Here is a 16399-nt window from a genome sequence, read left to right as displayed (position 1 = left end):
GAAAACCTGGGAGTTTTACTGCGCTGCATGAGGAATCTTGAAGCATGTCCGAATTGCGACATCAAATAACTGAACTCTGCTTCTCAACGTGACCTTAAAGCACAACAAAACTATAACTGTTACGTTTGACATGCCTTTTCCTAACAACTACTTTGCTTTTTTTTCATTTAAAAATGCTTATCAATCTCTCAAGTATTGCACAAAAAATCATCTATGAGTTCAGACTCACAAGTTCGAAACATCGAAATTTCGCTACAAACCCTCATCAAAAGCTGGAATAGAAGACAAAAATGGCGAATTTTCGTCAAGAATGGAGAAAAGCAAGAAGTATCAAGATCTTCACGGAGAGCCCATTTGTCTAATTTCCTAGAATCAACTTACCTTCGAATTTTTACAATTTTTTTACTTGTCATAGATCTCATATTGACTAGTCTTGAACTTTCTTCGTCTTTTCTTTCATGCCCAAAAAAGAAGAATTTTGAAGCAGAAGAAGTTTGGTTTCATTGGGTAGGTATTGCAATCTTGAGTTTGCTGTGTGTGAAAAGTCTGGCTCTTTTTGTGGGGCTAGGAAGGTCATTTATTCTAAGGCCTGGTTATGTTCTTGATTGTATTGTTGTGATGGTGGCTCTAATTTTGGAAGCATTTTTGGAGAGAAAAGGAGGAGGATTGGTTGTGGTGATGAGTTTGTGGAGGGTTTTGAGGGTTGTGGAGAGTGCATTTGAGCTTAGTGATGAGGCCATTGAAGCACAGATTGAGCTGATTGTTTGCCAATTTGAGGCACTTAAGCATGAAAATGCAAGACTTATGGAAATTATTGTGGAGAAAGATATGATCATAGAGAAGTTAGAAGAAGAAATAGATAAGTCCAAGCATGGTTAATTGTTCATGAAAGTTTTATAGTATGCTTTCGGCATCAGAAGACTGATCTCTTTGAACACAAAAAGACACCTTTAGAGCATTATTTATTTATCACCACCGCCACTACTATCATCATCATCATCATCTGTTAAGGACAATGTCAAAGTATTGGACTTTATAGATGTATGCAATAAAATGGTTGTAAGAGTACGTCTTTTAAGAAATTTTCTGAAAACTAATTGCAAATGTAAATAGAGAATAAATTTAACGGATCTATGCATAATAACATCAAGCCAAATGATAAGTTTATTAGTTCTTATTATTGAGGAAAGATTGAAGATCTTCATTACATACTTTATAGGACTGCAAAATAGAAAACCAAAATTTTCAACCTTAATTTGATAAAGAACACAAGATAAGTTTGGTTGATTCTATCAAAATAGCCACGATTTAATGGCCATATTTTAATGAACTTGTAGCCTTGTAGGTAAGTGCATTTCTTTTAAATTTAGCTAACAATCCATTAGAATGATTTAGATTCTGTCTTTGGGCTGATCCATCATTATGTTTCTACTACTTGATAAGTGTCAACTAATCCTATATTACACAAGACTATGTATGCTCTTGATCTTCACGCTCCATGCTCAAAAATTGTGTGAACTGCAAACTATAGATGTTCATTGATTTTCTAGGTCCTTTTGCTTGATATTACTCTTTTCATCTCACTTTGATAGTTTTAGTTTTTAGTTTCACATAATTTAAGTAAAATTAGTTAACCTTGTTGCAAAAATAAATCTAGCCTAATATTTTTCTAAAATATCCTTTCATTAATATTAGTAGTATCACTAATCACTATATCTTTATATATATATTTTTTGCTTTGAGGACTCGGTATCCCCACCCTTAGTGAGACTAATTCGGATTCGGTTTGAGAACCGCTTGCAAAATTCGACTCTTATTTAGGAGTGAAGGTCTGACCCAAAACTTTTTAAGACGTCACATGCAAGAGACGAACTTGCAACCCAGGAAGCACCTGCAAAGTTCAACTCTTATTCGGGAGTAAAGGCATGACCCAGAACTTTTCAAGGCGTCACATGCAAGAGTTGAACTTACAACCTCCTCGTTGGCATTAGCAAGCTGCTTATAAGTTGCCTCAAGCTCATCGGTTTATATCTTTACATTACTTAAAACAACAACAATGATGGTATATTGTACCATTCAAGACATATATTAAAGCAATTATTGGTAAAAATGTTAACTGTATTAAATACGGTAGGTTTTATTTACTGATAATAAAGTATATTATATAAGGGTATTTTAGAAAAATTAAAAATTAATTATATTTTTCAATTATAAGATGGATTATATTTTGGAATGGGTGAAAAAGGAAAACAAAACTATGAAAGTGGGGCAAAGGGAGTAAGATGCAAACTATGGCCCTTTCAATTAAGGCTTCAATCCCAACCAACTTAATAAATGCTTATTTAGAAGCTAAATTGTGGGTTGATGTGATAGTCACCACCATCTTACACGTTTTTATAATAATAAGAATAATCATCATCATCATCATCATCATCATCATCATCTATTTGGTACAAACATATTTGAATAACTCAAATGGCCGTCCCGTGAAAATTTAGACACTAGCTGATTAAGTAATTTAGATGCAAAAAGGTAATGATACTGGACGTCAACAACCACAAATCAAGCCATAATAAGGCCGTTAAAATGTCAGAAAATAATACTTTCTACCAGTAAAATGACCATATTTCATGACAATCATGAGATCCAAGTATCCTCACCCAGGTATTGGTTAAAATTGATTAAGACTTGATTAGGACTAATAATGTGGATTGTTATTGACTTTGTTTATCAAGTTGCCTTTGACTCACAAATCACAATAATAATTCCCATTTCCCACCACGGTTTCTTTCCTTCAATTTCCAAAACCAAGCAAAAACTAATGGTATATAGACGAAACCAAATGACATGAAAAGATTAATGAAAATGCCAGTTAGCCCTGTAAATCATAGAGTATCACTCTGCCTTTGATTTGTTCAATAGCATCTATGCCTCTTAAACTTTTCAATTTTTTAAAAGAGTTAATCTTATATATACTTACGATATATACATGATTGAGTATAGATGTACACTACATATGTAATAATTGAAATTTAAATACGATTCAAAACTAGATGAGATAAAATCATATTTATTAATGTACATATCTCAGTGCATGCAAGATTAATGCTTTTTTAAATCTTGCATAATTTTTATTGAAATCTCGATTTGGATGGTATAGGATGATTGTACATATGTATATATTAGTGACATGATACAATCACTGCATCAATCAAAGGCAGCTCTTATCTATGAATACGGCTTCAAAATTGTTTTTATGACTATTATAAATATATACGGTTTCAAAACTGATACATTCATTTACTTTCTTGTGAAAGTTTAAATAATGATCATTAAATTGACTTTGTATTACATTACATCCTACTAGAACATGAAATTGAAAATCATTGTTGATTTCCAAAATGACAACTGTTTGTTTGTCAGCCACTTCATAACCGTTTGGATTGACCATTTTTCAAAAACAACGTTTTCAAATATAATGTTAAAGTAATATACAATAACTCAAAAAACATCTCATCCATATAATATATCAAATATATGGTAAAATTTTTATATACACTGCTACAGTAAAATTTTTGAAAAATACCTCCAAAAATAGCTAATTCAAACGGAGCGGTTTCCCGTTAAAATCTTAAGAGGGGACAAATTGATGGAAGTAAAGCTTTAGGGCAAAGGGTTGAGTATTATTTTCTACAAGGAGAAATTTGAGATTTACAGAGAAAAGACAAGACCACTATTTGCCAAATGGGGTCCAAACTGCAAACCTTAAACACCACTACAAACCATTGGCAGTACAAAAGCTTGCTTAGATCTTTCCTCACCAAGTTGCAACCTGCAACTAGCATCCCACACACCTCTATTAAAAAATGAACTATATATCAAAAACAGAAAATTAGAAAAAAAAAAATAAAACATTTGTTTCTTCTCTCCTTTTCCCTCCTCCTCCCCCTCTCTTTCACAGCAAAAAGCTTTACTTTGTCCATCATTTTTCATCTAAAAAAGGCAAAAAAAAAGCCATGTATCCATCATCAACTTCTTCATCATCACAAGGTTCAATGGGTCCAAATGGAGGGAGCAGCACAGGTGGGCTAATCCGGTACGGCTCAGCTCCAAGTTCCCTCCTGGCTACAGCCGCTGATTCAGTTACAAATCCCAGCTCACGTGAATTCTCAGCCCTTGGATCCTCCCACAACCTCCACATGGGCCCTACATCATCATCTTCATCAAGATTCTTCCCTTCTTCAGAAACATCCTCCCTCACTTCTGAATCCACCTGCAAAACATCCAACAGCAATCCCAGAGAAAAGGGTCCAAATATCAGCAGTGGTCTGCATAGAGCTTTCGGTTTCAAGCAAGATAATCATCAAGGGTCCATTATTGGTGGTGCTGGAGGTGCGGGTATGGTATCTTCATCTTCTTCTTCTACTGCTACAACTGCTTCGCCTTTGGTTCGTCATAGCAGCTCGCCTCCTGGTTTCCTTAATCATCTTACTCATGCTTGTGCTTCCAATGAAGATAATGGTACGTTCATTTTCTTGATTCTTGTTTGATTTTTTTTTTTGTTTTTTGGCATTTTTTGTTTGGTGGAGTTTGGAGAGAATAATATTTTCTTTTTCTTGTTTGAATGAAATTTCTGTTCTACCCTTGCATTATTGTTTGCTAGTATGGATTTAGATATAGTACTAGTAAATTATGGTGACCTTTTCAACTTTTCTTTCAAGATTTTTTAACAGGTGCTCAAAGTTACGAGTTAGTACGTCTAATCAATACTCAATTTGTCATTTACCACACTCTCAAATTTATTGTTATTATCAAATGTAAGTTTCTCTTTTTTTCCTCCCTAAGATTTAGTGTACTTTTTCAAGAAAGTTAATACATGGATTCTCTAACAGCTAGTGTTCATCAAGTGCCCGTTAGATAAATTCTTTATCTAATAATAATTCCATCGAGGTGATTGTTAAGTTCTTAATACAATTGATAATACAAGATCTAAAAGGAAGTTAGTATAATTGCATAAATAAGGCTAGAGACTTTTGTCGTTTAATTGATAGAGTACTAGTAATTAGGGGGCACTTATTCTACTTACACGTAATTTGGTAGTAATTTCTGCCTTGTCATTGGTTTATGTACGGCTAAATGATGCAATTTTAATTTGGTTCCAGGATGACACCTTCTTGTTTTAGTTGTTTCCTTTCTCTTTTTTGGTTTGCCCTTTCATCTTCCTTTTTCTTGTTGGGGTTAAGTGTTCTTTTCCTGTTCTTTGTTTCTTTGTTTCTTTTTTTTGTATGTTTCTGTTTCTCCAAAACTGTTGACCTTAATAAATGTTTCTTCTACAGTTCTACTAGTCTGAAACCTAGCTCTGGGTTAAAACATTAAAAGTCAATGAAGGTTTCACCTATATTTTGCTCTATTCCTTTTTTTTTTTTTTTTGTGTACTCCCGTTTGCTAGTCATTTTGGTAAAATCTGTAACTTGACTCCTTAAGTTTTCTTTTTCTTTTTCTTTTTTAGTTGTATTGTTACAAGCTGTTTGGTATTTTATAGCTTAGGAAGAAGTTCAATTGGCTTCATAAAGTGGTGAAATAGGATGGATTTCTAGAATTCTGGCTTTATGATTATTGGATTTCATATTGAAAGGTCATTGATGTTTGATGTTGTTTAATTGGGTTTGAACTTTAATTGAAGTATAATAGGCATTTTCTGCAAATCCGAAGTTTAATGTCAAATTGGAAGTAGTGTTCTGTGAACATTTGGAGGTTGTTTGTTTTGTATTTTAAAGAGTTTTTAAGGAAAAATTATTACAGTATTTTTTTAGAATATGATATGTATGACATAAAAATGTGATTGAGAACTATATGAAAGGAACAATTATGAAAATAGAAAAATATTTTATAAAAAATGACAATTCAAACAAGTCCTTGACTTTTCAATAAAGTACTGGACTCACGTCATGTCTTACATAGGGATGAGGTATCAACGTTTCACTTTTTAAGTAAAATATTTACTTGACATAAGCTGGCAGTGGATCCTACATTTCTACTACAACTCATGATTTTTAGAAAACAAAATTACAACTTGAAATTTATCACTTTTGTAGGTTACACATGTGTAGATAGCTTCATAATTAGCCATTAGACACCTAAATAATTAACTGAACATTGAAGAAAAGGGCAAACGTGTTAAACCTAAGGTATCTAGTTATCTCATAAAGATAAATTTTGTATGTACAATAAAGTTGACGAAAGTGCCAATCTAAGTCAAATTCATTTTGATTTCTTATGAGTGGAAATTGCAATATTTATTGACAGTATTAAAAGTATGGATTAATTTTCTATTTATTTTTTTTGGGTAATAAAAGGGACTATATATTGAAAAAACTTAAATTATAGGTACAAAACGAGGGAAACAAATTCCCTTAAGATCTGCATCCACTAGACTTCTCAAAGCATGAGGAACACTGTCATAACATAGAAAATGCACGTCTTGTTGAGCATCCAGTTTCTAATTTTCTATACTTTGACACGTTAGACGTATAAAAATTAATTTGAATTTATATTTAAAATCTAAATTTTATACATATATCATACATCTAAGTGTAACAGTATATACAATTTTAGTATATATAAAATTAACTCTAAGTGTATTAACCCCTAAAATATGAACGGTCAAGTCATTGGAATTTATAATGATAATCTGAATCATCAATGGGCAAAATCGGAAGTTTAAGAAGATTGGGTAGGCCCTCTCCTGTCTCACTCTCTCCAACCGGGAATGGAGCCCGCATGGGGGCCAATTAATAGGCACCCTAGGTTTGAAGCGCCCATTGTTTAGCCAAAAAACCACGCTGATAAATTAAGAATATCTATCTTGAAGAATAAAATATCCTGTGCTTGAAAAAAAAAAGAAAGAATCTCACTCTTTTTTTTCCTTCTATAGATAGCCCTAACCCCTAGGGCTAGGGGCATTGACTTCCAAAGATAGAGATGTTAATTTTTTTTTCAATTTTTTAGTTCTTCCTATATTCTTCCTATATTTGTGAATTATTTTATTTTATTTTTTTTGGGCCGTCAAATGATCTGAGGGCAAAAGTTTTTCTAATTTATCATTTATATGGTTTTGAGTTTTAGTGGCCGATCTAGTTGTATGTCACATCTAGTCATGGAATTAGGTTCCTAAAGTTTTCTTTTTGTTCTCGAGCCGCCATAATTAATTATTCTTCCAATCAATCTTTAGATTTTTATTGGGCAAGGATTTCACTTTTTGGGATGATTTAATTATCTAATATTAGTACAATTTTGTACTTTTTTTTTATCTCACTCTGTATTAAAATAAAAAGAACTTATACACTAATAATTGAAATGCAAATTAATCATTGTACAACGCTCTTAAGACTCTTTGGTGTATATTGAATAAAAAGAGAAAATCTCTCAATTATTTAATCAAAAAGAAAAATAATAGTCCACAAAAGTATACCACATATTTTTTTTATCCCTTTACAAAAAGGGTGGAGTATTTACATGTACAAGTCAACCCAACTATATCCTAAATCAAGAATACTAACTTGCAGGTATACTACTAGGTCAATTCAATTTGTGGATGGAAATTATTTCTTTTATTAGTATGAAAAAAAAAATATATAAAAGTTACATTTACATTTCCCATATTTGGGTGCCGTCATATTCATATTCTGGCTATAGACTATGACTTTATACACATCATTAATGTATTGAAGTCTTCAACTTGGTTGAGTGGAATATTTCATTATGCCCACTTGCAGAAGAAGCAAGTTGACAATTTAATACTCTAACTACAATTAGCTCTCCTTGGAAAGATATATCACTCCCATTAGTTTACTTTAGAAGAAGACTAGTGGTGGCCAGATTCCTTGAATCAGCAGACAAAACCTATCTAGTAGTAAGCTGGTGGATGTCACATGCCTAAGCTTCAAATGTTCCTTCAACCATTGGTTTATTCTGATTACTCTAATAATTGTTAATAATAATAATAAAAAAAAATCTACTACTTGTGCCAAAAGCAAAAGCAGCAGCCAATGAATGGTTTTGAAGCTATAGAGATCATTAATGGAAAGGGGCCCTCACAAGTCACAAGTTACATTTCACACACGTCGGTGTAAATTAACAATTTACTACTCTTAATTTTCACCAAATTACCCTCAATTTATATGCCAAAGTGTACCTGATTTACATCAAATAATAATAAATTAACATATACTGAACTGCACCTGATTTACATCAAACTAGACTTGATTCGTACTGAAATCCTACTCATTTATATCAGAGGTCAACTTGTGCGAAATTGTTCAAAATACAAATTGTGAGGCTCCGGATCCATCGTTAATTAAGAAAAACACACAAGTTTGGTTGGAACTTGGAACTAACTGTGAAGTTCGTCAATCAACAAAAAGTACAACTTTGGAGGAATAGAGTTTATGCACCTCATGTATCGTGCAAAAATACTGGAATTAGGTCCTGAAAGGCTATATCGGATCAAGGGCTTCTATAAATGAATTAGTGTAAACATTAACTGAACGAATACAGACGCTAAAATAACAAATGTAGATATTAAAACAAAAATATGTTAAAATATATATAATAACTTTATTTTCACTTATTAAAATTTATATTTAAAATTCAATCCTACCATCCAAATTCAAACATGTCAATCTTTCACCGTGAACTGTTTTGTGGCATCAAGACTTTGATTGCAGAGAATTTGGATCCATCCCTAAATAATCCTCAAATTTCAGAAAGAAAAAAGAAAACCAAACTTCGTGGTTCGATATGTGCCTTGTCAGAAACCTTCTCGATCGAGCTGCATACAATTAGAAGACCTTTTCCTTTTTAATTTTAAAATAGACAAGCGAGCCGTTGAATTGATAATGACTAGATATGGACCATGAAATTTTGAGACTTGATATAGAATTATGCTAATCATGTTTTTGCAAACCTTCGAATATATGAATTTTTTTTTGTTTTGAAAAATGAAATTACTGTTTTTTTCCCATGCCCAATTCCCCAGGACTACTGTTTTTCTTGTTTATACCAAATTAGACTGGTTTTGAAATGACAAAAAACCTGTGCGGATGTGCCTTATTATTTCTTAAGTGATTTTTTTTATAAAAGAAAAAAAATGTTAGTGATCTCTCCGATGTAACGTTTGCGGGTTTGTTCAGATTGAAGTTAATTTGGAATTTTTTTTTTGAGAATAATATTGTAGCACCTTTTGAAATATAATGTATGTGAGATAGAAAGATGGCTGGAAGAAAACAGAAAGGTGATTAGGAAATATACTTATGATGCAACCAAAAATTTTTTGGAAAAAAATTTCAACCAAAAATTTCAATCCTCAGAAGATCCAACAATCAGTTTAGCTATCACAATATTCAGTCACAAGAAAATGTTGTTTCTGATCCAAATTTAAGGTACTTTCATTACCTCCAGAGGCAGCTTCAACCTCTCAGAGGTCCCAAGCTTCCAAGCAACTAGTGAGAGCTGTGATAATCACTTTGGTTGATAAATATTTGCCCCAACATATCTGCTAATATGGCACCTAATAACTCTACCATAGCAGGCTTCTTTTGTCCCATAGTCTTCCTACTGACATTTATTTGTACTTTCCAACAAAAAACCAAGAAGATATTATCATAGGTTTAATAATATGTAATGCAGGAATAAAAATGCCATTATCCTTAGAAAACAAAAAAGCTACAATAGGCATGTTAAGGAAACAGACATGAATCTTTTTCATAATGCACAAAATAGAAGATTGTTTTAAGCTTATGTAAACTTTGCGATCCATGAAGCTTTGAATATCTATCCAACCTCATGTAAAAATCAAGCTAATACTTTTGCTTCGAATACCAAATGGAATGTTTGATAGTCATTTGTAGTTGTACATGTTCCAGATGAATATGTTCAAGCAACTTGAAGATGTGATTTTGTTCATTCACAGCAAATACCCGGCCATGCACCTAATGGTCTCATTCTTTAGGAGTTTAATTATAAAATGTCGATGTTATGATGCATGAAAAGTGTAGCGTTATCATTCTGTTTATCAGATTAGCTCAGAAAACACAATGTGAAGTACTAATCGCTGGTTTAGCATCAAAAGTTAATATTCCCATTCTTTCGGAATCCTCAACTCTAAAATATTGAACTTTGGTATGAAACTAGGTTTTCCGATTGCTAGGACCCATGATATCTCAAGATTGAACTCTCAGCTGAGCTTTACGCATCAAGAAACTCTTTCCCAGATCTCTGAAGAGACTGAGAATGTTGATAATGGCCTCAATTCAGAGAATGAGAAAAGAAAATCTGCTCATACTTACAGCAATGTAAGTTATGGAGTAGGTCCTTGGGAAGATGCCAATACGATAATGTTTTCGATGGGGCCAACAAGCAAAAGAGCTAAGAGCATGAGCGGTGACATTGTCAATCTGAACAGCATGGAAACTCAGGTACTAAACATATCTGTTGAGCAACTTGTGAAGCAATTTTCATGACAAGGACAATCTAAGCATTCTGTTAATTAGAGATCATCACTTCTCTGCTAACATCCTTCTATGTGAAATCAAATATCTCTCTGCGTCACATGAATGCCTGGTGAATAAAGGTATCTAGACTTGTTTTACGGCATTCACCCTTCTCCCCACCCATTCCTACCGCTGCGCCTAAAGAAAAGGAACAAGAAGGGCAATAAATCCTAGATCTTACTCAAAATCTGAAAAAGTAAAAAGAAAATTGGTTCTTCCAAACATTTTGTTAGTATGTTAAGAACGTAGTATTAAAGAAAATTGATGAACCCTTAATTGACATTTTATTCCGTAAGTTGAATGAGTGTGCTCCTGTATTCTGATTCATTTTTTAAATGAGCTGTATTCAGTTACTGCATAGAGAGTCCTTTGTCAACTTTCTGACTTTCTCCAATTATATGTTCTTAATTCCATAAGTTGTTGACAAGTTAACTCTCTCCTTCTTTAACCTAATTGGGCTTTTAGTTTCAGTTTGGCATGCCTCAGACAATGCTGGATATGAGCTCCATGGATAAGTTGCTCAACATCCCTCAAGATTCTGTGCCTTGTAAAATTCGTGCAAAGCGTGGTTGTGCTACTCATCCCCGCAGCATTGCAGAAAGGGTGAGCTTTAGAATTTGACCTACTGTTTCATAAATAAGGTTTTGATAAAATAAGATATTTAGAGTCTTCTTTTATTCGAAACATTAAAAAAAAAAAATAGTTTTCTTGTATTTTATTATGAGGTCTTAATGTTAACTATATGCATTTGTAACATGAGGGTCCTTTCCCTTTTCAATTTGATTTCAATGAGGTTTAACTGCACAGCACCTCCAGTTAAAGTCCATTGTCCTTAGTCTATCTTTTATTCTTGCATTTCAGCTAATCTCTTCCAACTCATCTAACTGTAGCTAGTTACATGGACGTTTTCATAGAGTTTGTAGTTTTTTCTGCCAAGTCTCTCAGTAATTTCCTTGTTACTCTGGTAATCATATATCTATGGGTAAAATTTTTCATCATGGAGCTTGATAGATAAAAATGTAATGACAAATTGGCCATGGTTGCTATGATGTAATGCTATTACCCTAAGTAGTATTTTTCTACCTATGTGCAGGAGAGGAGAACGAGAATAAGTGGGAAGTTGAAGAAGTTACAAGATCTTGTTCCTAATATGGACAAGGTAATATACCACGCCTTTTTTTCCTATTGATTTAGGTTTATATATTTGAGTTTAAAGCTTCAATTTTTAGAGTTCAAATATCAACTCAATATAGAACTAAGGAACAAAACAATAATCACCTCTTTTCTTTTTTTTTTTCCTTTGCAGAGAACGTAATAAACTCACAATGATAACTTTACTAATATCTTATAGGCTTGGTTAATCTTTCCAACAATTTTGATACTGCAAAAATTTCAACTGCAACCTGCAGAAAAGTATGAATAGCATTTCAAAATGTCCCGCTTATATGTAACCAAAATTACTTGTATACTCTCTTAAATGTTGTATCTGGTATGCAAGACTCAGCAAGAGTTGAAGGCATGTAACAAGTATCAGGTGGCAAATGAATGTGTAGAAGACTGAAAGTTATATATTGAACTCCTTAGGTAGATCTGATTTATTGTGCAAGTCATATTTTGAACTCCATAATGAAGTGCAACACTTCAGAAAGGTACAAATACTTAATACATGATGATACAAGCCTTTAATGCATGGTCTATGGTAGACCTGGTCTACGTAAAGATTAAGCAGGATAGTCCAGAGCAGCCTTAGTATGATGTCCTAGTGTGTAGCATGTGTCCTATAGGAAGGGCCAACTGATAATGCGACAACCAAAATCTTATGTCAACCTCTCACCTCAATTGATGATTTTATTTGAGTTAGGTTGCAGAGATAATTTTGGTGTTTTAACAAACTTTTCCGAGGCATTAAAATTTGAGCTTTGGCAATGACACCAAGCCATATGAAGAGAACATTTTCAAAACTATGCAAAGTGAAACTTTTGAAGTCCATTTAAAGAGATGTACATCATATGATCAATCTGGTAGTACAGTACCTTGCCATATTTGTGGACAGGAATCTTAATAGCTGCCCTTGCTTATCTCACCGTTTAAAATGAAAGTGAACTAGTTCAGTCAACAGTGCCACTTTTCCTTTTCATCATTCTTAGCTTTGTGGATAAAGTAATCAGCCATATCCATTGCCAAGAAGAGAGTAGTTGCTTTGAGTTGTGGTATATTTAACTTCCCTGTTATCAAAACGGGTGCTCATTTACAATAAAATTATTTTTGCTACATATTCCTCTTAGAAAGCTAGTAATGAAGTTTTACGTCAGTGTGCTTGTTAAATTCATAATACCTTTTCTAAAAATATTACCTGGATGTAGTTTTTGGATGAGCACATACGAATCCTCCTTTGGGTAATAAAGCATGTGTTGTAATCGGGTTTTCTGTATATATTGCTGTGGTCTTGTGACATAGTGAAGGAAATCTTTTCCAGAGCATGTGGTTGCTTGAAGTGATGCCTTTAAGAGAATAAAAGGCATCTGGCTCTAATAAGTCTATTTACTTGATAGAAGAAGAAAAGGCTCGTCAACATGCTTCAAAGCATTCAGTTTCTGAACTCAAGTTAATATGTGGCATTCAGTTTTGACTGAAAGTTCAATTGGTTGGTATTTGGTATCCTAGGTTGTATGGTCCTGGGCCATACTAAACTATCTTTTCATCCTAAACCTATACATAGAGTCTGTTGTTATGCAGTTGATTTTATTGGCTTTGTTGCATCACCAAACTTTATCTATGGAATCTTATTCTCTCTAGTTCATCTATAGACTTGGCAGCCATGTTCTAAGCCTCCTGACATTCATCTCTTTGAAATTCATTTGGACAAATCAGTGCAAGGATTATCATAATTGAAGATAAGGAAGGAAAACTGAGAAACAATTTGAGGAAGCAAATAAAGAGACTATAATTGAAAAGAAAATCAGCTATATCATTAGCCATTTCATTCCAATCTTAGGAAGAAAAAGTTTAGACAGGGAGAAGCATGCCATTATCTATCCTTAAGCTTGTGTACATTCTTTGTAAGTAAAAGTCTTCTAATATCTGTCCTTTTCTTTGTTAATGGGGCAGCTTCTTTAAGAGTAAAAAATTGCTTACCTTTTTTTCATGCCAGCTGCTGCCTTAATGCTGCAGAATGGGATGATTAGAAGCTTAATTGTTAGATAACTCTGCAAACTAGCTTATACACCTCAGATCCTGCTCTATTTTTGCTTTTCCTTTCTTTATCTCTTTGCTTTTAACTATGTAAAGTTTATCATCTGAACTCGACTGATTTAGATCCTATGGCTTAAACTAGACTGGTCTCATCTGAAGATCAGATTGTCATTTTAGTGGTTATCCAGTTGAAACCTATACACAGTCAGATTCATTTATTACCCGTTCTAACATAATAATTTTTTTTTCTGCAGCAAACCAGCTATGCTGATATGCTGGATTTGGCGGTGCAACATATCAAAGGCCTTCAGAATCAGGTTCAGGTGAGTACTTGTACTACTCTTCATTATCTTTTCCCTTTTTGCTACGTTTCTTCTTCAATCTGAAAGACAAAGGAGAAAACAAGAAGAACAAACAGAAAGTTCATACGATCCTGAGCTTTTCAAGAAAGAACACTGGAGATTGGTTCCAACGCTTATATGCTTCTAGTTGATGATTTATGTGGTTGCACCTACATAACTTGCACATATGCTGGCATCTTAGATATGTACTTGCTCGTGAGTTTCAGATGATTATAAATAAACAACATTTTCCTTTAGTCAATGTCAAAATTATGACAGAAGTTTCGAGACTTGAAACATGACCAGCATTGATGAATTACTAAAATTATTACTGGTCATTCAGTATATAGGACTCTTCCTCCTCTTTGGGTATGCTCAAGGCATGAAGAAAGTTTTTGAGGCAATTAACAAAGAATTGAATCTTAATTAATGGATAGAAACTCTGACAAAAGAATTCTAAAGAAGAAAACTAAATAAAATAAGCAGGAATGTATACGGAGTACAGAAAAGCTTTCTGCCCTTATCTTGCATGACTCCTACATATAGATTCGAGTTGAATTCAAGGAGGAGATACAAATAAGCACATCACTTGGAAAGATCTTTTTAAATGTTACTTTACTCAAGCCCTTCTGTCTTTTGAATTCCACATCAAATTTTATGTTAAACTAGAGTGCTTTGTGTATTCAACATGAAAGGAAGAAACTGGCATGAGATGTTTTAGCAGGTTTTGATTTGTGTAAAAAGCTTATATCTCTTCTGTATAGCACAAAAATTAGTTTAGACTGCAGCATGCATGGCTCATAGCAAAGTTCCAACTGATTCACTTGTAATCAGCAATTTGCTCGTCTAATGTGGTCTACAGTGCATAGTTGCCAGTCTGGTACTAGGTTAACTGTGGCTGGTGCTAGCTTAATTTAACTTAAATGAAGTTCTGATGACCATTTTGGATTACCATTAAATAGCTAAATGTGTTTGCCCTCCATTCAGAACTCACTCTTACTCTAGAGTCTGAATTTTTTTCTTTCCACCACCTTCTCCAGAGGCTCCACAAGGAACTTGATAATTGCACATGTGGCTGTAGAAAACCACAAGATTCTTGTCGAGGAGGAAAGAGCTGAAGCAAGAACAGTCAAGCTTGATAGAAAGATTTTTGTTGGTAATGCAAGACATATCTGACTGGATAGCATCCTTTGCCGGGCTCAATGTGGAACCTAAGTTCCAAGCCATGCAAATGAGCCAGAATGAAACCCGGAGTTGCCAGAGTTGTATATAATGAGGCTCTCTCAAGGTTCCGCTGAAGATGTCTGGTTATTTTTGCTTTCTAAACTCCAAATAATGCTTCTAAGGGGATTTCTTAACAACTACTTGGATCCTTTTCGATCTTTTGTCCCCCCGATTTGTAGAGATGACCTAATAGTTGGTTTTGGGAGCTCAATTTTGTTCTGCTCAGATGTTTCAATACATTGGTGTCTCGATATCGGTTGTACATACCATACACTTTGGTTCTGTTCTTAGTGTATCGAAAATGTCCAAGTAGATGGTGATGACCAGTTCTCTCTTTTGTTGTATTTTCGTTTCGGATGCTTAATTTCCAGGCTTTGTTATTGTTAATCAGAACCACCTTGGTAACTTGTAACTTTTAGTTAGTGGCTAGTTACTTGTCCATTTAGAACATGTGAAGTTGGGAAAAGATGACAATTTTAGTATATTTGTTTTGTACTTGGATTCATTACTATTCTACTTTCTAAGGATGTTTGATTATGTTGAAGTTAGCTAAACCCAGAACCAAACAAGTATTTGAATTCTTTTTAGGGTAAATTACTAATAATATCTCTATGGTTTCATCTATTACCACATAATTTCTAACGTTTTAAAATGCGCATTTAACCTCTTATGGTTTCATGTAAACTGAAAATTTAACTGAAAACAACTTATGTAATGTCGTTACTTGAAATACATGTAGTATCTTTACTTAAATGTTAAATCACACAATGACTTAGTCATTTTGTACAAAATCATTGGGGGATTATGTGAAAAAATGCAAAAAAATATAGAAGGTAAAGTAGATATTTATACAAATCATAGGAGGATTAAGTGAATATTATGATTTCATCACACACATTTTTAGAGTGCATATAGTCTAATCGTCATACTTAATTATGTATTCTGCCCATTTTCGCTTTACATAAAATCATAAATGGTTATGTGGTTATTTTGAAACTTCAAATGGGTTATCTGGCATTATGCAAAATCACAGGAGAGTTACATGTAATTTACCTTTTTTTTTTAAAGTTTGCTCGTGCACCATTTGGTGTA

At 33.4% G+C, this 16399-nt stretch overlaps 2 protein-coding genes across 5 annotated transcripts; both read left to right on the top strand.

Annotated features, from left to right (window-relative positions):
* Positions 1-213: 213 nt before the first annotated feature.
* On the top strand, positions 214-941 carry LOC113766191. Its single transcript, XM_027310405.1, has one exon. It carries the CDS (start codon positions 214-216, stop codon positions 877-879), a length of 666 nt encoding a protein of 221 aa, XP_027166206.1. The 3' UTR covers positions 880-941.
* A 2828-nt stretch (positions 942-3769) lies between these two features.
* On the top strand, positions 3770-15633 carry LOC113765361 (transcription factor bHLH128-like). Of its 4 annotated transcripts, none has more exons than XM_027309507.1 (7): positions 3770-4521; positions 4722-4817; positions 10192-10475; positions 11022-11153; positions 11644-11709; positions 13997-14065; positions 15124-15633. In XM_027309507.1, exons 1-7 carry the CDS (start codon positions 4017-4019, stop codon positions 15199-15201), a joined length of 1230 nt encoding a protein of 409 aa, XP_027165308.1. In that variant the 5' UTR covers positions 3770-4016; the 3' UTR covers positions 15202-15633. The 4 variants fall into 4 exon arrangements, with proteins under 4 accessions (XP_027165308.1, XP_027165305.1, XP_027165307.1 ...); XM_027309504.1 differs by having other exon boundaries at positions 3771-4521; positions 4734-4817; positions 11016-11153; XM_027309506.1 differs by having other exon boundaries at positions 3771-4521; positions 11016-11153.
* Positions 15634-16399: the final 766 nt, after the last annotated feature.

This window comes from Coffea eugenioides, chromosome 3, assembly GCF_003713205.1.
Source record: "Coffea eugenioides isolate CCC68of chromosome 3, Ceug_1.0, whole genome shotgun sequence".
NCBI lineage: Eukaryota > Viridiplantae > Streptophyta > Magnoliopsida > Gentianales > Rubiaceae > Coffea > Coffea eugenioides.
Note: the sequence above shows the minus strand (reverse complement) of the source record. Positions and strands in the feature narration are given on the sequence as shown.

Coding starts and splice junctions, on each gene's coding strand:
- LOC113766191 (XM_027310405.1), top strand. CDS start 214: ATGAGTTCAGACTCACAAGTTCGAAACATCGAAATTTCGCTACAAACC.
- LOC113765361 (XM_027309506.1), top strand. CDS start 4,017: ATGTATCCATCATCAACTTCTTCATCATCACAAGGTTCAATGGGTCCA. Junction 4,522..4,721: donor TGCTTCCAATGAAGATAATG/GTACGTTCATTT, acceptor TTTTCTTTCAAG/ATTTTTTAACAGGTGCTCAA. Junction 4,818..10,191: donor ATTTATTGTTATTATCAAAT/GTAAGTTTCTCT, acceptor GTATGAAACTAG/GTTTTCCGATTGCTAGGACC.